The 23,547-nt window shown below is 28.3% G+C and overlaps 2 protein-coding genes across 2 annotated transcripts in view; both read left to right on the top strand.

Moving 5' to 3' along the window:
* The window catches only part of LOC136977194 (acyl-coenzyme A synthetase ACSM3, mitochondrial-like), a 148,512-nt gene extending 128,342 nt beyond the window's left edge, over positions 1–20,170 (top strand). Inside the window, exon 18 of the mRNA XM_067272653.1 lies at positions 20,156–20,170. The gene's annotated coding sequence lies outside the window, so the exon portion shown is untranslated. The remainder of the gene's footprint in view (positions 1–20,155) is intronic.
* On the top strand, positions 519–23,452 carry LOC136977195 (cerebellar degeneration-related protein 2-like). Its single transcript, XM_067272654.1, has 7 exons — positions 519–729; positions 5,574–5,686; positions 12,315–12,463; positions 16,054–16,213; positions 18,467–18,589; positions 21,527–21,606; positions 21,759–23,452. The coding sequence occupies exons 1-7, from the start codon at positions 666–668 to the stop codon at positions 22,522–22,524; spliced, it is 1,455 nt and encodes a 484-aa protein (XP_067128755.1). The 5' UTR covers positions 519–665; the 3' UTR covers positions 22,525–23,452.
* Positions 23,453–23,547: the final 95 nt, after the last annotated feature.

The following is a 23,547-nucleotide window of genomic DNA, read 5'->3' as shown; positions in this document are numbered from 1 at the left end:
GCTAATTTTCATTTCTTTAATAAATTTACGATACAAAAAACTTGTACGGGTTAATTATTGTCACCCTGTAATTATAGAAAAATATACAAAATAAGAAATATATATAAATTTTCAATTAAAATGGCAGATATCCATTTTAATTGAAAATTTCAATTAAAATGGCACTTATGTTTATGTACTTTTAAGGGCATAATACTATCTGCTGTTTTTTTATTTTGTAATTTATTATAATATAAAGTTTGTTTGAAATGAATATACATTAACCGCTGGGCCATTCCTGCCATCAATGAGATCGAGTAATAGGGACGAGGAATGGAAAAGAATTTTCAATCTTATCATAATAAAGCAAAATTATTTCTGTCACTTTTTAATTCATTTAGGATAAAAATTCATCATCATAACTTTTATCTAAATTTGAAACAAATGTATAAAAATAACACGCGCGTATTTCACTTTTTTTTTTTTTTTTTTTTTTGAAATACGCGCGAGAGGGCGCTTTCTATAAAAATAGGTCAAACAAAAACACTCGAGTGTTTGCGGAAAAAAAAATATACTAGCGAAGTACAACCAGATGGAAATTACGATGCCGATTCGATTCCATTGTTTATCTCGATCGTAATTACCTTTAAACACTTTAATTTATCCGTTTACATGACGGAAAGGTGATGTCTGAAGTTAAAATTAGTTTGGACAATTGTGCCGAAGATGACAGAGAATGGTATGAAAATGGTAAGAGAAAGTAGCGGTACTTATCTCAGTTTTTAAGTGAGAGTAATTATAAAACGGATCAAAAGTGTATAGACGTCGTCGTTTGTTAAATTCCGCATACATACCAATTAAGTGTAGGCGTTTTACTGCTGCGACATTTTAAACAGTGCACAAGTATATTTAAATGTCATCACGACGTTTAATTGATACTCTCTATTCCTTAGCTTTTATACTTAAAAATCAAATAAGATCCTTTAAATTTTAACAAAAAGAACTTGTATTTATGTAATTGTACAAATTCTTCTGTGACCTTGTAATAATTTTCCTTTCTGCCATTTATAAGGAAAATATGAATGAGGCATAATAATTCTCAGATTGAAAATTAAAGTTGAGTATTTTACCATGATTTTTGTCGTTTTCGTTTGTTTTCCTTTAAATTATCATGCTCTATAAAGCAGTAATAAAATAAACGTGTCTGTATTTGAAGCATTTTATATCAAAACTCCGGCCGTTCGGGAAATTAAATTTCTCGGGAGAGCTAAAGAGTTGTCTCTCGCCGCCGACCGACTTGTTGTGTAGGTTTTGCGTTCGGAAAGAAGAAAGGTTACCGTAATGTTAATTAATGGTGATTATGACCGAAAAAATATGTTCGCCAAATTACAAAATGTTTTTTGTGGTAAAATTTCCGATTTCTCTCGAAATTTGGTTGGTCTAGGGATTGTTTTAAAGATGTAATTCTACTGCAGTAAAATGAGGTGATCGAGGCTAGTTAAATATATCGTTTGTTAACCAAACTTCTACATTAAATTTAACTTCTCTTTATTTGTATGATTCGTCAGATATGAATGTTAGAAATGTGCTTAAGAGATGAAGTGTAAAAATAAACACTTTATATTACTACATAAATTTCTACACAACTATTAATCCCAGACAAGTGAAAACAGTTTGTGCTTTGCAAGCAGCCAGAGTTCTTGGATGGGGCAAATTGTTTTTGCTTCGGTCTGATTTGGTTCCTCTTAGAGCAGATCTTTCTGCATCGGTTGCCATTGAAGTTAGAAAAGTTATCACCGTGCAGGTATTGTATCCATGCTTGATATGAATCTTGTTCTTCTGCTGAATAAGATGTGCCCTAGACTGTTTCTTGAGGTGTAAACTCACAAGTGCAACTAGCTATTACGTTCCTTGGTCAATAAAAGGTTGTAGCTAGCATTTTTCTTCTAGACAAAGATGCTAGCATTCCTATTGTTTGCCCATCTCCCACATTCTAGTTTGGTAGTTTCCTCGTCTTTGCAAGTCGAGGTACGTACAAGAAATACTCGGCAATTATAATCCTTTCGCGTATACTTTCTACAAAACCGATCTTGTCTTTTGTATCCATCCGTGCTGGTTTTCAAGTCTGTCCTGTTGACCAATGTGCTCTTAAATTGAATGAGGTTTTACATCCCAACAAGTAATACATTTATGGAAGTCTCTGCTTATAGTTACTAGGAATAATCATTTCTACTTTGATAACAAATATTACCTTCAAAAGCAGGGTAAATGAATTGTTTCTCCCTTGTCACTGATCCCAGATGATTGATGCATGATTGTCTTTTTTGATTTTGATGTATTTAGCATGGAACCAGTTCTTTGCTTTGGAGTGTTTCATAAATTTGATAGACATCCTATTAATTATCCAGCTATTCCTTTTAGCCTGTCTTATACAAAACTGTAGCAGTTTAGAGACATACCGTATTTTACGGACTATAAGACGCACTTTTTTCTTCGAAAAATTGCTTCCAAAATTCAGGTGTGTCTTATACTCCGTAGCGTCTTATAGGTATTTAAAAAAAAAAAATTGCTTAAAAATTAAGGTGCGTCTTATAGTCTGTAGCGTCTTATAGTCCATAAAATACGGTACTATTTGCTTATTTCAGATAGAAGATTAATATAGAATTTCTTTGAAGAATAAAGTGCAACAAAAGAGATCTAAATTAGAATGTTCTAATTTAGCACTTTAACCTAAAGATAGCCTGTTAACTAGACTGAAAATATTAGTTAAAACGAAAAGTTTAACTAGATATGTTAAGTATGTGATCTTAATCAGTAGTTTCAGTTAGACATTTAGACTCAATGATTTTTTATTTCAATCTCTCTACCTGATCTTTCACTTTGTAGTAATATAATACAAAATATGATTGTCTAATAAAACAGCTTTGAATATACAATTTTAATCAATGTGGCAGTTCAATTGATAAAAAGAAATGGGTACAATTCTAGATCTGTGTGAGGGAGTTGGGACCTTAACAGGGCTGTAGAGCATATTAATAGGAACAAAAAAAGTCTAATAAACCTTGAAGTTGAAGTAGAGAAAGCAGTAAAGATATGAACATTTTAAAATACTAATGGAACTTCAATTGCAGTTTTGAAATATAAAATTACAGATCATTATTTGTAATATTAGGATTTTCCTAACTATTTACAAGGAAATTTCTAGATTACAAACTTAAAAAAAAAATTGGAAAATTGTAGCATAATAATGGGCTTTGTATCAGTTTGAGTTTTGTATTATTTAAGGTAACATTTGTTCTAGAAAGTAGGTCATAAATTAAGGGAACTTTTGATCTTAACAAAAAAAATTGTTATGTAGTAAGTTGTAATATCAATTAAATTATCAGTTAAGAAATCTGTATCAATTATTTCTGACATATTTAATACAGTTTGTTACTTTGTTATAGTTTACTGAATTAATAGGGAGCTAACTTCTTTGTTGATTTGAAAAACAAAATCTGTATATTACATAATAATGAGATTCTTTATTAAACATAACTAGATCACAATTAAATAGTTTATAAACTAGATTAGTGTTAGCAGAAAGATTTTATCTAATTTAAATTTTGATTTTTATAAATACTCATCACATACATTTGATAGGTGACTTAGAGTTGTATAATGAAAATAAGAATAAGATAATCCTTCCTTGTTTTAAGTGTTGTTTGAATGTGAGAATCATCTCTAAAGTCAGAACAAGCTGAGAGTTTTTCCTCGTATTTTTATATATATATTTTTAAATTAAAATTTTCAACTCCATTGAATAGTTTTCTAAACTTTTATTGTTTTTGTTATAAAATTAAAGTTGATGATTAGAATGTCAGTCGATGTTATGGTACCATCTACGTGATTTGCAAATCATTTGACAAAAGCTGTCATAACCCTTTGTCAAAAAGCTATTTATTCCATAAATTCCAATAAAATGTAATGGTTGTGAGCAACTTGCATACTGCTCATGACTGACATTTGCAAGGTCTTAATTTGTAACCCTGAGGTTTTAACAATAATTTTATTTTCCTATTTTCTCCTCAAGCCATCAAGTAACACTAATTAAGCTTGTATTCATAACAAAGAATATTCAAACTAAACTTGACCAGTGAAAAGATGAAAATAAATATTTATTAGAATACTGTTTTTCATATCAGCATATATTATTTTAGTATCTATTATACTGGCAGTTAACTGTGTATGTTGATACTCAAAAGTGCTGCAACTCCTTAAGAAAAAGCTTGTGGCCTGCTGTAAACCTATAAAGGTCACTTGCAACCTGCATCCACAAAAAGTTGCTCATCACTAAAATACATTACCAGTAAACAATGATTATTTTTCTTTATTTGTCAAATCATTGTAATTAACTATATTACAATGATTTGTTCTTTAATTACTTTATTATTTATGATTTTATTTTATTGAAGACATTGTTTAAACTTAACTAAATTAACAAATAAAATATATTTGTATTGTATTTATAACATTAAAATTTTAGAATTAAATTTTTTAATCTTTCTTAAATAGGGACTTCTTAATTGTTATTGTAGCTAAAAGTAACTATAGTTATTTTGACTATTGAACTGATGCAACTAGTTGCATTAATTCTATTCTTAAAATAACTTTTCTATACATGTTCCTTATCATCTTAAAGCAAACATGATTTTACATCATACTATTAAATTTCTCTTATATATCTGCACTGTAATCAATCAGTATTGGAAATGTCAATTCTGTAAAGAATATTTGTAATTTTTGAAATAAACTGTCCATAAAATATAATAACCAGTTGCTCTCGTCATCATTTTACGAACTCTAACCAATGTGAAAAAGGAGGTATTGACTCTTTCTTCAAGCGACCATATCTCAATAAAGTGTATATTTGGAGCAACACAATTTTATTTATTTATTTTTAAACATACCCAAATAAATAAAAGCGAAATAACTGAAAAAATTTAGCTTTTGCTATTTGATGATATGATTGATTTTTTTTTTTTTTTTTTTTTTGTAAAAGTTTGCTTAATACAAAGTAACAATTTTTAAGTTCCTTCAACTTTGTATTAATGGGGTTTGACTATATCTTTTTATTTTGAAGCTTACACTGAAAGGTACTGTATTTCTCTAAATAAAAACAGTTTGCCTAATAAAATATATATTCAAAAAATGTATATTTGTATATATTCTTATTAAAAAAAAATTAATTATAGATTGCTTTTTTAGAATTAAGTTTTGTAATTAAAACTATAGTAAATATTAATTATTATAGAGTAAAGAAATCATAGGTATTATAAATTATTTCATAATATAGGTCTAGTTAACCTGTTTTTATTATTTTGTTTTTAAAGACATGAAAGATTGAAATTTTTATTTATAATATTTATCTTGATTATAAATTCATAAGTGTTCTATAAATTAGTTATTAATTTTATTTATTCAAATTTAATAATAAATTTATAGATAAAATATTTTCTTGCTATTTGAATGTATATAAATTGACTATAAATTTCATATATTTTATTTGATTACCTTATTTTAAATTAATTTTATAGCCGAATTTTTATTTTTAGATTTGCAGTTGGCTGCAGAGCTTGGTATGGCACTTTTAAAAAGAAATCAAGAGCTTGAAAATATAGTTTATCAAAAGCAATTAATTATTGATGAGCAATTACAAGAAATTGAGGTATATACTCTAGATTTTCTTGACAATGATATTAAAAGTATTTACTGTTATGAATTCTTTCATTTTCATTTAGTAATTCATATTAGTTTAGATCAGTAGTTTTCAAATTTTTCCTGCTATGCCCATTACTCTACAATAGTTTTTTAGAATATTGATTGTATGACTCACTAAAGAAAACATTTCTATTTAACTAAATTAATTGCCAATACAGGTACTCCTCTCTTTACAACCTATCTGTTTAACGACCAATCGAGTTTCGACCTACAATTTGGGGAATCCCGTTTCTCGGCTTGAGTGTCGATCGGCGGCGAATGGTGACATGCGCACTAAGCATACTATAATAGGCTTGCACGTACTATAATAGTCTTATAGTATAGGCTAATAGCTTAATAGGCTAATAGCGTACTATAATAGTTTTTTATGAATAAATTTGAAGTTTGTTGCATAATTTGTATAATTTTACAACAATCCTATATTCCCGGCACAAGCTCCTCGCTTATCAACCAATTCGCGTAACGACGTAGTCGTCGGAACAGAACTCGGTCGTAAAGTGAGGAGTACCTGTATGTTCATATCTGATTAAAACTTCGTTGATTTTGTTGAACAAATAATAATTGTTAATTCAGTGATTTTAGTTTGTAATGACTTAACCATTCAGCAAGAATCTTAAATAAAGTTAATATTTACATCACTATTAGTAAATTATTAATGTGAGGAATAGACTTTGTTTTCTAATGACCAGTTCTAATTATTTAAAACATTTAAATTGTCATATTGAATAATCTAGAAAAGATTTCTTTGTATGGAGTAATTTCATATTCTATCATATATAATGCAAGAAATGCAACCTCTTTATTTGTAAATTATTTAAGTTATAGTTAATGTTTATGAAATGTAAGAGCATTGGTAACTAGTTGTATATCTAGTAGATAACTAATCATCAATTATAAATCATAAATAAGTGAAAAACATACTTGGAAGGACCCACTTAGAAAACTTTTTTTATATGCCCACTTGTCAATGTTCACATATAATTTCAGACAACTGGTGATTTATTTTATATGACTATTTTTAATTATCATATTCTTATTCAAAATAAATTATTAAAAGAATTTTCATAAAAATCATTAAAAAAATTACAGCACTTTTTCAAAAAATAGATCTAAAACAGTTTAACATTTATAAAATGTATACAAATATTTTAAGAATGTAATTATGGTATTTTAATTTTGTTCTCATTTATAATATATGCCAGTATACATATATTATATGGTTTAAAGCCAAGTATTAAGCATAGAAGAGCAATTTTGAATGTTGAATTTCAACACTTAATAAATGCAAATGTTAAAATATTTTTTATGTTTATTGATAATTTCACTCATCATCATTAACCGTGGGCTCATTGCCCATTGGTGTCTGATGCTTTTTCCACTATTTTCTTCCATTTCTCTCTATCCATTGCCAATTTTCTCAATTCCTGTACCACGCCACTTCTACACATCAGCAATCCATTCTCTATATGGTCTGCCTCTTTTGTTAGATTCATCCATAATACCATAGACTAGAGTCTTAATTTTCTTGTTTTCATTCATTCTTGTGATGTGTCCAAACAGTTGAAGTTTTCGTTGTATAATTTTTTGTAAGAGATTCTTTTTCATGTGTATCCTATTATAAAGTTCTTCGTTTGTGACTTTCTGCATCCATCCTATTTGTAAGATCTTTCTGTAACAGTTTCTTTCAAATGCTAATATCTTTCTTTCCATATCTTTTGTTATTACCCATTCTCTCAGGCATACAGCATGCAGGAGAAGATGCAGGTGTTTTAATTTTGTCTATAAAACTAATTGCTTTACTTTTCCAGATTTTGTCCATTGCTTTCAAATTTGTTTTTGCCTTGGCTGTTCTAATCATTATTTCTTTTTTGCAATCCAGATTATAGGTTAGTTTGCTTTCTAAATATGTAAAGCTCTCATCATGGAATAAAAATTAAAAAAAAACCTTAAATATAAAATATAAAATCTTAAATATTAAATAAAAATTTATTTAATATTTTAAAAATAATTAATTATATCCCAGGATTCCAGGAAATCCTGGGACAAGCAAAAAACTGGGAAATGAGAAACCCTAGCTTGTTCATCTGCAAAATGTTCTTCCATCAAACTACTTAGTCTCTCTTTTAAGATCATCACCAGGATTTTCCTATGTGGCTTGTTAGGGCAATTGTTCTAAAATTTTTGCACTCTAACATGCTGCCTATCTTATGTATTGCCACCAATACTGATTTTGCTCATTCTTTAGCTATCTTTCCTTCTTTCCATACCTCATTGCACACTTGGTGCATCTTGTCAATTAAGCTTTCTCCTCCATGCTTAATCATTTCTCCTGTGATGTTTTTTCATGTCCAGGACTCTTATAGGCTGTTAACCATTTCACTGCCCTTTCGACTTCCTCCCTCATAATATCATTTTCATTTTCAACACTTGGTGGCAATATATTCCTTAATTCATCTACTAGATTCTTTAATACATCGGTATCTTTTGTATAATTTTGATCCTTTTAAATTCTGATGCAACTCTTGGGGCTCCCTTCCCCTTCTTCATTTCCACTTTCCAATCAATCTTTCTCCATCTTAAGTTCTTCCCAGCCTTCTTTCTTTTCAACTCTTAGGGCAAAGTCAGTTTACATAACAGACAGCCCTCTAATCCTTTATAATAACAACAATAATACATCTGTATCTAGCGTTTCCTTGTGTAGTTCAGAGCAATAACTTGTCCACCTCTGTAGGACTTCCACCCTGTCCACTAAAATCTCTCCCTTTTCATCTTTGATTGCCATTTGCTTTGGTTTCCATTTCTGGTTGACATTTCTGATTATCTGATATACTTCTCTGGTCTTACATTTTCCATAATATTTTTCTATGTTTCTACACTGATCTTCTAGTCATTTCACTTTATCCATCCTAACTGCTTTTTTCACTTCATTGCACTTTGCCTTATACTGTTTTTCCAACTCTTCGGAAATGTCTTTTCTGAGTCTAAGTGCCCATTTCTCTTGGACAAGCTTTAGGGTCTGTTGTGTGATCCGTTTCTTGTTCATTTTTTCCTCTTCTGTAGGCTCAATTGCTTCTCCTATTGCCTTTGTTATTTCTTCCACTCTTCCATCTTCCATCTTGTCTAGGGTTTTTATCTTCTTCTCAAGTGTATTTCTATATATGCTTCCTATTTTCTCATCTTTTAGCTTTGAAACATCTTTTTCTTTTGGAAATATACATTAACTTTCCTCTTCAGTTTTATCTTTGTTTGCAATGACTAAGCTGTGATCAGAGTTTATATCAGATCCCTGAAAGGTTCAACACTGTTGAACTGATGTTGATCATCTCCTTTGGATCAAAATCATATCGATCGTGTTTCTTGTTGTTCCATCGATCCATGTTCATTTTCTATAGTTCTTTTGCTGGAATTATTTGGTGTTGCATATCATTAAATCTAGGGCAAATTCAAGCAGTATTTCCCCTCGTTCATTCCTTACTCCATATCCATACTTACCCATTACTCTTTCCCAACCTTCATTATTATTTCCAATCTTAGCATTCCAGTCACCTCCAATAATGATCACATCTCTCTGTGGTGTTTTCTCTATTATCATGCTTGGATCTTTATAGAAGAGTTCAATCTCATCTTCACTGCTATCTGAAGTGAGTGCATATATATGTGAAAATTTGGATTTTAATATATTCACTTTATCAAATTATTTTAAATCAAATATTTTATCTTTAAATTATATATTTTCTCCACTTTCGAAAGTCAACTTCCTTTCCCAGGAAGTTACTTCCTTGTTGTTAGGTAATATCATCCTCTGAGTAAGCCTTTGGTCTGACTTCATCCAAGTCAGATGATCAGATTCTAGATTTGTTATTGGCAGAGATTTAGGATAAAAAAGGCATTTTCTGGGCACTATGTCCTCCTCCTGATAATTAACCTAGTGCCACCCATATTTGGGGAAGAACTTTCGCCCACCGGTCGCCCATACTAATATTATAGAACTTTGACATGAGGAAGAAAACAGACCAACTCCCAGAGGTATTATGTGGAATGAGTGACTGTGTAACTCTCTCTCTCGTTTGATAATCTGTATAATGTTTAGTTAGATTATCTATATATGTAGACGTAGACTAATACACCATAGCTACTAGAATAAGCTTTTATCAGCAGAATATATCTTGTCATCTATATTTCTGTTATTTTATTAAATTAGTTTGTTTGTTAACCCACCTGTCTCGTAAGTTGATTAACGGATGCGCATCGCGCGACTCCCCACTCGCTTTGCCCTCCTATCCATCCAACGACTCCGAGATCGGGCTTTACCAGACCATGCAGATTAAGTGGTCAGAAAGGGACCCCTGACCCCCTGCTTATCTTACATACACCTGGATTACTGATATATTGAATGGCTTTGCTTCAAACCTTGCCATCATCAATCTTGCATTAACTGGATTGTATCCTAATAATGCTGCTCGTGCTCTTTTGCTAAGCAGAAATCCAACACCAGCTTCATGCCTTGTATCATTTCCCAACCAGATGACTTCCCCACCATTCAGTTCTCTTAATTCTGTCCAACACAATTCTGCTAAGCCTAATATGTCACATTGATATCTCTTCATTTGGGGAGACTGTCCATTGTTTGACGTGATAACTTAATCCTTTTTTTGTCTTATAGGTGGATGTAATTAATCTTTATATGATGATGATTTTTTATTGTTTGGATAGTTCTCCCCACAATTTTTTATTTTTTGTTTTATATATGGATATTTCATTTAAATATTTCTTAGTATCGCTTTGTATAATTTGTTTGTTTTATTTATGTATATTTTATTTTTTTCTCTGTAATAACTTATACATTGCAAACTAATGTAATATTACAATACAATTCATATGTAATGATTTTGTTGTATGTATTTCCTGCATCATGGGTTCTTCCCAGTATGTCTAAATAAATAAATAAAAATCTCTCTCCATTTCCTTCTGAAGAAGCTCTAGTTTTTCAGGTGACCATAACGTTCTGACATTCCAAGTTCCTACTGAGAGGACTCGTGTTGCTGGGTGAAATTTTCTTTCGGTGACCAATTTTTCAACCCAACCCCGATTGCTTGGTTGGTGTCACAGAATTTGTTTATCCGGGCAATGTCCAAGCTGGCACCTTTTATCTTTTGCTTGTATTGATATCAGATTTCATTCGTGTTGTTGTTTTATGGTTAGCGCATCGACACTAATCTAACCAATCCTCTTCCTTTTCCAGGCTTGGGACTGGCATGTTTTCTCTAGAGATTGCATGGCAGAGTTATAATTTCACTGGAAAAATTTAAAACATTTTAAATTTAAATAGAAAGATTTATTGAAAATTTCAAAATAAATTAATTGAAAATAATCAAATAGATGCCATTTAAGTATTATGGCAGCAGTTAATGGGGGATTTGTTTGTATCTGACGATGGAAGAGGGGAGGTGAGACATAAGATTGCACCTGTTGCTTTTCTCTCATTCATTACAAAGTTGTCTGAGAATCCTGTGTATTTGCAAATGGTTTTAGCTTCTAGCCTGATGACATAATTATGGGAAGATGGGTTTCTTGATTTTTGATGACTGGTGGTGATGGGTATATTTTTGCTGATGTATTACTTGAATGGTTCCATAGTCATATAATTTTTTTATAGTTACCATTTCTAAAATAAAATTATTAGTCAAAGTACAGTATGTCTTAAGTCTATGTACTGTACATAGTCTATGGTAGTACATTTAAAAGATACTTATTTTACATATATAAGCAACTTTCAATGAAATTTTGACACTTTTTAAAAACAACTTTAAACGTCAGATTTATTGACTTTCTTTTGAAATTAATCAAAATTTATTAAAGTATTTTCTTACAACATTTACATTAAGATGTATCAGGTTGTAAAGATGAAATTTAGACATCTTGAAAAAGTGGTTTATTGACAGTTAACCAACAATGATTACAGTTCAGTCTGGTAGATAATCACCATCAATCACACCTTGCTACCTTTTTTTGTAAACTTTTAATCCCATGAGCATAGAATGACTAGTGTTTACTTTGAAGAAAGTCTTGAGCCTCAGATATTGTCATTGCACTGTATGTTGGCAATATAGTTCTATGTATAGTAACACTGTATAGTAACTATCATATAACTATGTATAGTAACTATCTATAGTAACACTATGTTGGCAATATAGGCAGAGTGTGAAAAGATGGTATTCAGTTGTGCTTATAACACAGGCTTGTCACCAACTGAATATCATTTTTTGGATGAGGCAGAACCTCCCAGCCCAACGTCTGCAGCTTCTCCAAAGTCATCTTTGCTGTATGTACTGGTACATTGTTGTGACAGTACCAGACTTTGTCAATTTTTAGATGAAGTTCTTTGAACTTGGTATTCAAATGATCCAGCTATTCATAGTAGAGGTCTTATGTGACAATGATATTTGTTGGAAGCAGCTCCATCATAATTTTGCCAAACAAAATTTTTAGTAAAATATATATTAAATTGTTTTGATTTGTATTGTTTCGTTTGCATGTGTTTTTAAATTTTAAAGTTGATTATAAACTTTTTTCAGTTGTTGACGAGGCAAGCAGCTACATTACGAGAACTGAATGACTCAAGATTAAAGATTTATGAACAGTTAGAACAAAGTATTTCTGAAGTGGAAAAAATTAATAAGAAACTGCATTGTGAATCATCTGCAGATAAGAAAAGAATTCAAAAGTAAATTTCTATAAAAAATAAAATTTTCTTTATATATTATACATATATAATTTTATTTTATTGTATTTTTATATATTACCAATAGTTTTCTTACAAAATAATGAAATTATATATAGTATATAAAAATTTTATTATTGTTAGGAAGTTTTATGTTGAATAGTACTAGTGTAATATTCAGTGAACCTTTCACTGAACTTGTCGAGTTGATATTTTTATAATATTCTTTAATTTTTTCTTATCAATAAGCACCAGTAATTAGCTAATTTAAGCAGAAATGCTTAAATTTGATTGTTTATTATTGATACTTTGTTTTAAAAGTAATTATTATAGCTTTTCTTATATAAAATCAGCTGATGTATTGTCAATAAAACTCGGTTTTACCTAATAATATAAGCCATTGATCGCACCATTTGTATATCTCTAATCTGTAATCTAATGCCTGGAACGGCCACTAGGAGCACTGCGAGCTGTTATTTAAATTAACAATAAATTCAGTATATTATTATTTTTATTTGTAATAGGAATTTATTATTAAACAAATATTGTAACGAATAACGTAATGAAATACAGTAGAGCGTCGTTTATCCGAATCAATTGGGGACTGGGGTTGTTCGGATAACTTATTTTTCGAATAACCGATTATGTACGAAAAAATATGTTAACCTATCCCACGTTGAAAGTTTTCTTTGTTGCGTGTTGCTTCGTGTTGAATTTTTGTCAATATTAAGCCTAACGGAAATTTTTATAATAATAACCATGGCTATTGTATCGTTAAAAATTATTTTTAAAAAAACAAACAAAATAAACTTGTACAAACAAAATAAATATATTGAAAAATATAAAAACAAAAATCTATATACTTTAGAAGTTAATCTAGTATCAAAAATGTTCGATTCAGCACGACACAGTATGACTGGAAAGCTTTCGGTTAACCGACATTTCAGTTGATCAGCTTTCAGATAAACGATGCTCTACTGTATTAAGAAACCAAATAAAAATGGGTAAGATTAAGACAGTTCTTGATAAACAAAACAAAACAAAAAAACCGCCAGCTGCCATGTTGCAAGTATCTATACATATCAAGTATTATTATAGTATTTATAAATATCTATATATATTTTTATTTGTAATAGGATTTTATTGCTGATATGAATTTATTATTTATACCACAGAATGATGCCACTGCTGCTAGAACGCCCACTAGGGGGCATCCCGGGCTACTAGTTATTTAATAAATCAAAAGAAAAATATTTCAGAGCATCAAATATATTTGGATGAAGATAAATGTTTCGTCCATTTCTTGACACAGTTATCCAAAGTACATAAATATTTATCCTGAATGTATGATTTTTTTAATTCAATCACCCTATTCAAAAGCCTAAACTCCAACAAAAATCCTCTATTTACGTGAATATTTCGTTCGTTTCTTTGGACATCATCATGCTGTCCACATTTAAACATTGCGACTCCATTTTCCAATTCTACAGCATGATGACATCCAATAGAATGTGAACAAAAACATTTGCATAAGTAAAGGATTTTTTGCTGGAGTTTAGGCTTTTGAATAGAGTGATTGAATACAATATATCTAGCATTTAGCTATCATCTATTATGATTTTTTTAGTTTACAAGAGAATTTAAAACTGATTATAAAAATCAGTTCAAAATTCTTTGCAATTTCCTGAAAAATGTTTCCAAGTCAAGATCACTTTTTTTGTTATTTTTGTTAAAAACCATTATTCCTTTTCAAACTGCTTAACAAATGATAGTCATATGGTGATAAGTCAAATTGCTGTATGAAGAGTTGACACATTTTTCATTTGAACTTCAGCAATTTTTTTATTGAAATGCTTTCTGGAATGAAGTTAGGCAGGAGAATGATTGATTATTCAACTTTATCTGCATCTTTAATGGACCTTTTTAGTTTTATAAGCAGTTGACAATATATCACATTTATTGCAGATTATGTTGATATGAGTTAAGTACATATAGTTCTTTGCTGACACCTTTTATTAATAAGCAAATATAACTTTTTCAGTCAAAAAGCTGTTGCTATGGCATTTTCTCTTAAGGAAAAAGCCATTTCAACAGTTAATGTAACATTGCTGCCAATAATGTTACATGCTGTAACTGTAGTGTGAGATCAGGGGTGGTAAGATCCCACTCACGGGTTCAGGATGGATAATATTTTAAGATAAGAAGGCTGAGAGAACAGTAGGATCTCCACCTTTAAACATCAGGGTCCTGATACCAGTTAGGAATATTCAATGATCGCAGCCTAACTCGCAGTATTCCTTAAATTATTCCTAATGGTCTTTGATAGGAAGGGAGTTACAATCCAACAATGGAAGTAGACCTTAAGTAAAATAATCGATCCAGAAAGATATTTATGAACAAAATTAAAATAAATTTTAATATAATCTAAATTAATAATTTAGATTACAATATCAATATAAGAGACCAAAACAAACGAATTCTCAATCTTATAACTAGAGAGAGAAAGTTTATAATATATATGTATGTCTATTACCTCTGTTCTCTTGGGATTTTGTCTTTCTGATGATTTGACATATATGTTAGTTTTAAACAATGATATTTTGGAGGCTTCTGGAAATGTTAGAGAAGGTTGATATAACTTCGGAGAAATGTTGAGAATTTGGGAATGAATTTGAGAAATGCGGTTATAAGTGACTGTGGAGATACTTGGAGAGAGAACAAGAGAACAGGAAAGAATGCTCTTTTTCAGGATGTTTTCTCCTTTTATACCTTGAGTCTTCTCCAATGAGGAGTTGTTTAGACTCATCATGTGATGGGAACCAGAGGTGAATTGCACCACCAGATGTGTCAACATTTCTTTAGATAATTATTGTCATGGAGGGAAATGACAATCTAAAAAAATGGAAGTTTCTCTTCCTTTGCTAACTAAATTCAAAAGTAAAATAAAATTTTTAACGATTATTTCAAATAAAAATTTCTTTAAAATATTAAATTAAATTGACCCTCTTTCAGAAAACAAACATATTAAATGACTTCCAAATTCTCACACTAGCAATTGTTTTTCACTGCCTGGAGTGAAGTAGTATATGCAAGTTTCACCTTCTATGATAAGTCAGTGTGAAAGGTTATGACATAATGTTGAACAAAAGTTAGATGATCCAAATGTTGATTATTGTACTAATCTGTTACAGATTGAAGCTTCTCATGTACAACATGAAGTCCTTGCTATCATGATGATGGAATGTCATTTATGATTAAGAAATTTTCAATGTACACGTTATTTCTTTGGTCTTGTTCTGACAGTTAGACCACATCATCTTATTGATATATGAAATGTTATAAAGCATGCCGGAAATTGCCAGTTTGTGCAGCCATTTTCAAACTGTTAATATTTAAGTCATACAAGTAAAAATTTTAGAACTTAATAAAAACTTTTATTTAGTATTTAATTATTTAAGAATTACTCTAAGAACTTCTAGAATATTAAATGGTTCTATAAATATATTGAAACATTTTAAAAATTTCTGAAATCTTTGTCTTTTTTAATGAAATTGACTCAGAAGCCAATAATCCAATTAAATGTTTTATTTTAGCTTATGTAATAGTATTGAACTGTTAGAAAAAAAATGTGAAGAATTAGAAAGCATGATTGATGAATTGAGGATATCAAATAATAAAAATTACCCAGCATTTTCACAAACTGATATATCTATTTTTGAGGAGAATGTCTTACCTGCTGAAGAAAAATGTAAAGTGAGTAAAATTTAATTAAAATATTTATAATTGATAAAATATGTTTGTAAATAATAATTCTTAATAGTTAGAATAAATATCACTTGAATTATGATAATTTGTATAGGATTTGGTCATAAATTTTTAGGAATGCTGTAAAGCTGCAATCTTTCTAGAAATTGAGGGGAAGAAAACTAAATAAAAAGTTTTTATTAGGAGATATCTATATTATTCAATAACATAAATCATATAATTTTAAATTTAAACATTTGGTAAAATGGCCAAGATGGCAATAATATATGAAAAATATTCACTAAATTTGTGAAGACATTTATCATTTATTCTGTCATCCTTTTTAAATATATCAAGAACACAAGCCGTTATGGCAGAGTTGATCTTTTATTAGAGGCTACTCATCCATCTCAATATGTTAAGTTATACATCAATATCCTTACTGTACAATTAAGCATAGAAATTTACAAGACAATAAAAAGATTATACAAAAGATTATAGAAAAATTAACAATAGGTCACAATGAACTTATGCAAAACATCCAATAGCTGATCTTTCTTACACAATTGACAAATCTCTTTCTATAATTATTCAGAAACTTTAACAAATTACATCTTGCCTATAAATAAAATATGAAAATAGTTTTTTAAAGTTGTCAGATAGTCTATGTGGGATACATATTTTATATAAAAGAATATTTTTAATCTTAAAAATAAATTTTTATTCTATATATTATTTAATAATTGAAATTTTCATTAGTGATTGCCAAAGTCATGGTTTTTCTGAATTTACTCAATAAAATAATTAATGACTTATTTCACACAAACATTTAAGATTAAGAATATTTAATTATTACTGTAATTTAATTTGGATTATTTTATACTTATACTTAAAAAGAAATGTTTAATATTTTGAATAATTGTTAAGTATTTAATTATGGAAAATGTTTCTTTCAAACCATATTTTGTTCAGTTATCAATTTTATCAGTATTTACAATTTAACGTGTAGTATTGATAAATGTTTGTATCACGAAAAACTTCTAAAGCTGGAACTTCCACACATTAACATACAATAACAATGCTCTTTTCCAGCAGAATGATATTTTTAATTTCAATTTAATTTTTTCTAAGCCTGAAGCTGGCCCCTGAAAGAGGCCAAAAAAGTTTGCTGTTGTGTATTTTAAATTAAAAACATTATCCTGCTGGAAATGTGTGTGGTAATTGCATATTATTAAATGTTTGTACTTATTTTTTAAGCTAATGGTACATTAAATCTGTTTTTTGAAGTAATAATTTAATTAAATTTTTTTGTTTAATCTGGTAAATGTAGAAGTTAGGTTAATGTTACCTATGTTTCCAAAATGGCAGCTCGTCTCTGATTCCAGCAAATAGAAGAAAGGAAACAGTGGGGATGCACATTCTAACCTATTCTAATAATTTGTTGGTAATAATTATGGTAATTTATTAGAATAGGTTAGATTAAGTTAGAATGTGCATCCCCACTGTTTCCTTTCTTCTATTTGCTGGAATCAGACGAGCCACCATTTTGGAACCATAGGTAACATTAACCAGATTTTAATATATAGTAAAACCCTATTTAACATTTTCTTATAAGTATAGAATTCAACCATTGTTAAAGGCGATAGGGTAGTACAGCATCACCACACATTTCAGTCTTTGCCATGAATCTTTACATTGCAATCATGTGCCATTTTAATTTTGATCCAATACACATACTTCAGAATACTTCAGAATTTTGATCTAACTTTGTACACACAATTCAGAATACTTCAGCAGGAGCATTGTAGTTCCACTTGCTATGTCTTCATTTTCTTTCTCTTCACATCACTACACAAATGATATCCTATACTAGGAAAAGCTTCTCTTAATCACAGATTGCATTATAACTGTTTTGTTCTTTTAACTCAGCCCACGTATGTAAATTAAATATTTTAAATTCTTGATAGAAATGTTTTTTAAATATAATAATTTTTCATTAATTTATTTCCATGTAGCTAAATGGCTGATGGCGATTTCAATAACAAACTCTTGTAAATTAATGTTTTAATTCATCATAATTATTTACTATATATGGAGTACTGTTTCTCTAACTACATTTAATACTAGATGAAAATTTTTAAAAAGAACAATAATATTTAATGATTTGCTTGAATTTTACAATTAATATTTAACAATGAAATATATTTTTTAATATTTCTGTTTTGTTTAATACATTGTTTATAATTTTCTTTTTTTCCTAAGGAAACGACTGAATGTTTTGAAATAGTAAGACTTCAGAAATGTTTATCACAGTTAAATTTTGAATTGACAAGGGAACAGAAAAAATATTATGATTTAGAATTAGAAAGAGATATTTTAATTCAGGTAATTGTTTTTTTTTTTATTGTAATTGAATTGTATACATAATTTAAATAAGATTGATATTATCTTAATTTTATAAAGTGAATAATTTTTTATTTATTAAGGCTTTAAGTAAATTTATGCAATGTGTTTCAAATAGAAAGATTTTAGTGATCATATTTACATTTGAGTTTCAGTTAAAACTGCTAATATTGTATTTGAAGGAACATTTAGAATATAAAATTAAAATTGTAATTATGTCTACAGTTACTGAAAAATTTTTTTCATTTCTAAGAACTTACCTAGTCAATTACTCTTAATTTTCAGTAAGATGTTATTTCCTATCATTTACTTAATGTAAAAAAGTATTAAAATATTTGCAAAAACTTAGTGATTTTGGTGCCAATAAAAAAAAAAAAGCAATCTTATTTCTATGTAAATATTGTAAACTTTCGTCGTTCTATTTTTAGGATTTTTTAAAATAATATACAATGATTGTTCTGTTTTTAGCAACTTTCTATATTATGCAAATAGATTGGTTTCACTTAAGTATCTGTTTTATTTTTAGAGAGAGAAATTTATAGATAAAAGTGGTTATTTTAGAACCTTTAAAATCAGCATATTTATTTTGAATACTTTTATTAATATTTATTAATCATCCCTTTATCAATAACCATTTTCTGATTGTTTTAAAATAAATTTTGATTAAAAGAAACTTACATAAGAAACAAAAATTATGGATTTAACAAATGTAATTCATAGTGTTTTCAAAACTTTACCAATACAGATTTTATATATTCTACTTAGTATTTTATAGAAGTTTTATGATTGATATAACACATTTTAAAATAATAAAAATAGAAAATTAATGACACACTTAATATAAACGTAATATATCTGTCCTGTGTAGTTGGTTACATTCATCTATACTAGAAATAGTCATCGCTGGCTTCAGATATGCCAAAAAATGTATTCAAATTATAATTCTTTAATATATAATATCCAATAAAAATTTTTTTCCAATATCCTACATAATGTTTCTAACATAAAGTATTTTATTTTAGCTTTTGTTAATTCAGGAACTACTACTGATTTACTGATAAATTTAAATATTTATACATTTAATTATAATTCTTTTTTTAAATAAGTTACTTTTTGTCTGTAAGAAATTTCAAAGTTAGAACTGATTGAATTTAATTTACTTTGTTTGTAATTTCATGTTTTACTAGATGATTTTGAAATTACTTGATTATAAAATCAAATAATTAAAAGATTTGAGTAAAAATTTTAAATTTTATTGCAATTACATATATACATATATTAAGTTTGTAAACCAAGGTTTGACCATATATATATGGTCAAACCTTGGTTTACAAACTTAATTCATTCCTAGAAGTTGTTTGGAAACTGATTTGTTCTCAAACCAAAACAAATTTTCCATTAAGAAACAATGTAAAGTGGATTAATCCATTTCTGACCCCAAAACAAAAATTTTTTTTTTACTTTTTTAGCTGTATTTCATGCATAAGAATGCCTACAAATACAATATAATATTATCTATATTTATTCTATATGTATATATATAAAAAGCAAAATGTTCCATCACCACCAACTGAAACCAAAACTTACACTTTACAAAGAAGTGCTATAAATAGAGATTCAGCTCTGACTACCTGCATGAAATATAACCAAATGAAACAAGACCAACAAGTACTTTATCCACATTTTCCAAAATATTATGTTTCAATTGATTTTATTTTAATTTAAATTAATTAATTTTGATTTTATTTTTAATTTTGGTTTCAGTTTTGGTTAAAAACTAGTTGTAATAAAATAATCATCAAAAGTCCTAGTTCCCAAGAACATCCAAAGTGGACAAAAGTATATTATTTTTAGTTTTAATTAACTGGCTACCTAGTATTAATAAATATTAAATTAAATATTAATATTGTAATATATAATAATATATTAATAAATTTTTATTATTTAATTTGAGTTAAACGCCTTTATACACAAATTTGTGGATGACATTTATATTATGCAAATGTCAATTAACATGGTTTTTATTAATTAACTTCATTTAAATTCAATTGCAACACATACCAATAAACAAAAGTAGTATCTTATCCACATGCACATTGAAATTTAATATGAATAACAATATCATTGATGGTTTGTGTTGTGACGTCTAATGATGCGAGGCAAATCTCGGCACCACTACCAAATCGGTAGTCCTGTCGTCGATTGGTTGAGCCATCGGCTTTCTTTAACATAAGAAGTATAGGAAGTTGACCATTAGTGACCAGCTCTGCCAAGTAGTTGGTTTAGAAACCGAACTATTGTATGGCAACCAGAGAAAATATGGCATACAAAATTTTGTTCATAAACAGGTTTGACTGTAAAATACAGGATATCTTGCAAGTGGTGATCAAATAGTATTGTCTATTAGAATTTCTTCCTATTTTGGAAATATTATTAATGTTGTTGTTTAACTTCTAGTCCTAGAACACTTTCATATCTTCTTGGTAATTATTACTTATGTTTTTTCATGATTATATTTAGAAAAGTTTTTATTCTATTTTAGGCCCACCAGTGGCCAAGTGGTCTTTGTACCCCGAACACTGGTAGTTCGGTCATGGATTTGTGCCTTGCTCGGATAGGCTGGCCACGTGGAGTTTTCCGGGTTTTCTCCACGTCTGTAACACCTAAATAGGGGCCGGTTTCCCTTAAAATACCTTCCGGAAGGCATCCCCCTAGGCAGATCGCCCAAGTGTTGCATTGCCATAACTTAACAAACATAAAATATATTTAATTTTAGAAATAAAATTGTACCTGATTAAAATAACATTATTTAGAAATTTTCATAATTAAAAAATGTACAGAATTATTGTTTGTTTCATATAATTACTGTTAAATAATTAAATCAAATAGATTTATCTTAATGTGTTGTAACTATTATAGGAAAATGCTGAATTACAAAATGCTTTACAAGCTTTGGAAACTAACAGCAATACTGATTTCCTGTCATCTGAAAATGAAAAGTTAGTTCATTTTTCATTTAAAAAATGTTTAATATTTGTTATTTTAATTTTAAGAAATGTTTTGAATTATGGATAAAATTTTCACATATTACATTTTTGTCTTAAAAATATAATGTACTGTACATACTTATAATTACCATCAATGTTTTTAGATTAAATGAAGATGCTTCTGAAAAAGATGTATTGTCAGCTTTAGAAAATAATACAGAAGTTGAAGAACAAGAACTTTCATCTCAAGATTGCATTCTTGTCCAGTTACAGAATGGAATAGTAGCTTATGGTAGTAGAGAAACATTAGAAACAGAGTGGGATAACGTTGAGGAATATTGTAATAAGAAAAATACTGTAAATGAAATTTCACTGTTAACAGAATTAGATGCTCAGTACAGAGATTTAACAGAGAAGTACGATTCTTTGATTAGTTCAAGGAAACAGGTAAATTCCGATATTACATCATTCTCTGAAATAGAAGGTTTAGATGATTCTCCAAATTCTTTTAGTGTAACATCAATGGAATCAGAAAACATCAAGATTCCTTGTAATTCTTTACCATATCAAACTAATTGTAAATATGTAGATATAGGTGTTCAGACAGAAATAAGTGGTGATATAAATACAAATCATTCACATAAAAAGATTTTAAATTTAAATTCGGTAAATCCATTAAGTGGTCATTTTGATCATAGTTGTCCAACATATAAAAAATTATTTGAAGAAATATTTAGTATATTGAAAAGATCACTACAGGTTGATGAAACAGAAAAATCGGATCTAAAAAGTGCATCAGAAAATGCTAAACAGGTTTTTAATAATGAGGTGCCAAATAAAGTGACAATAAATCCAAATTCTTGCAGAAAATTTACATATGCAGAAGTTTTGTTGAATGGTAAAACTAAACAAAAAGTAATTCCATTATAAAATTTGTTAATCTTGCCGATTTTGCATTAATTTTGAATCTGACTCCTGTCTTAATTTATCTTTCTAATGGTATTTATTTATTTTTTAAATAGTTTAAATGAAATAGACAGCAAAATTAGAGAGATTAATTTATAATGGGGGTTTTAATTTCACACTCCAGCTGTTATATATAACAACTAATTAGACACAGATAATATTTTATCATTAATTTAAACTGGGACCAATTAAATAGTATTGGTATTTAAGATTTTTAGGAGCATATTAGCAGTTTAACACATTGATGTGTAAAATACTAAATACCACAATGCATTTTATTTTTAAAAATTGAATTAAAAATTTTTATTCTTGAATTTTATGTAATTTTTATTTTCAGTTTTCAAATTTTATAATTAACAATTTTTATAATAATATAAATGACCTATTTTATTTAAACTGAAATTTATGGAGATCATCATACGCAGACTTGACATAAGTTAATGCAGATGAACTTGACTTGTAATAATTCAGATATTCATTAAGTATTATATAACTCAATAAAATAGTGATAAGCTCAAAAGAAAAGAACAGAAAAAACATATTTATATTTTATAAATCTATATAAAATATATGTACACAGTGTATATATATATATAAAAATGTCTGTGTATGCATGCATATGTACTATTTTAGATTGTAATAATATCTATAACAAGCTGTTCTGACAATAATTTTAAAATGAAGTATTCATTAATAATTTTTGGTGTATTCAAAACTATTGTTATACTAGATAATAGATACATGAATAATAGCAAGAGAGTTTTATTGAATCTCTTATTTGCTTGATCTTCTTTATTTTATTTTTATTATTATAAATTTTATCTTTTGAATTATATTGACAAATTTTGAAGATATGACAAGTGTTGGCATAACTTTGTTTTATTGCATATATAGTTAGTTCGTTTTATTTTATTCTGTGTTTTATTCTTTTCAGACAGAATAAAATTATTCGATTCATAATAATGCTGATAAAAATTTTTCTTATAT

Source organism: Centruroides vittatus, unplaced genomic scaffold (genome assembly GCF_030686945.1).
Source record: "Centruroides vittatus isolate TY-2023 unplaced genomic scaffold, ASM3068694v2 contig_452, whole genome shotgun sequence".
NCBI classification, from domain to species: Eukaryota; Metazoa; Arthropoda; class Arachnida; order Scorpiones; family Buthidae; genus Centruroides; species Centruroides vittatus.
This window is presented reverse-complemented; position numbering and strand designations above follow the sequence as displayed.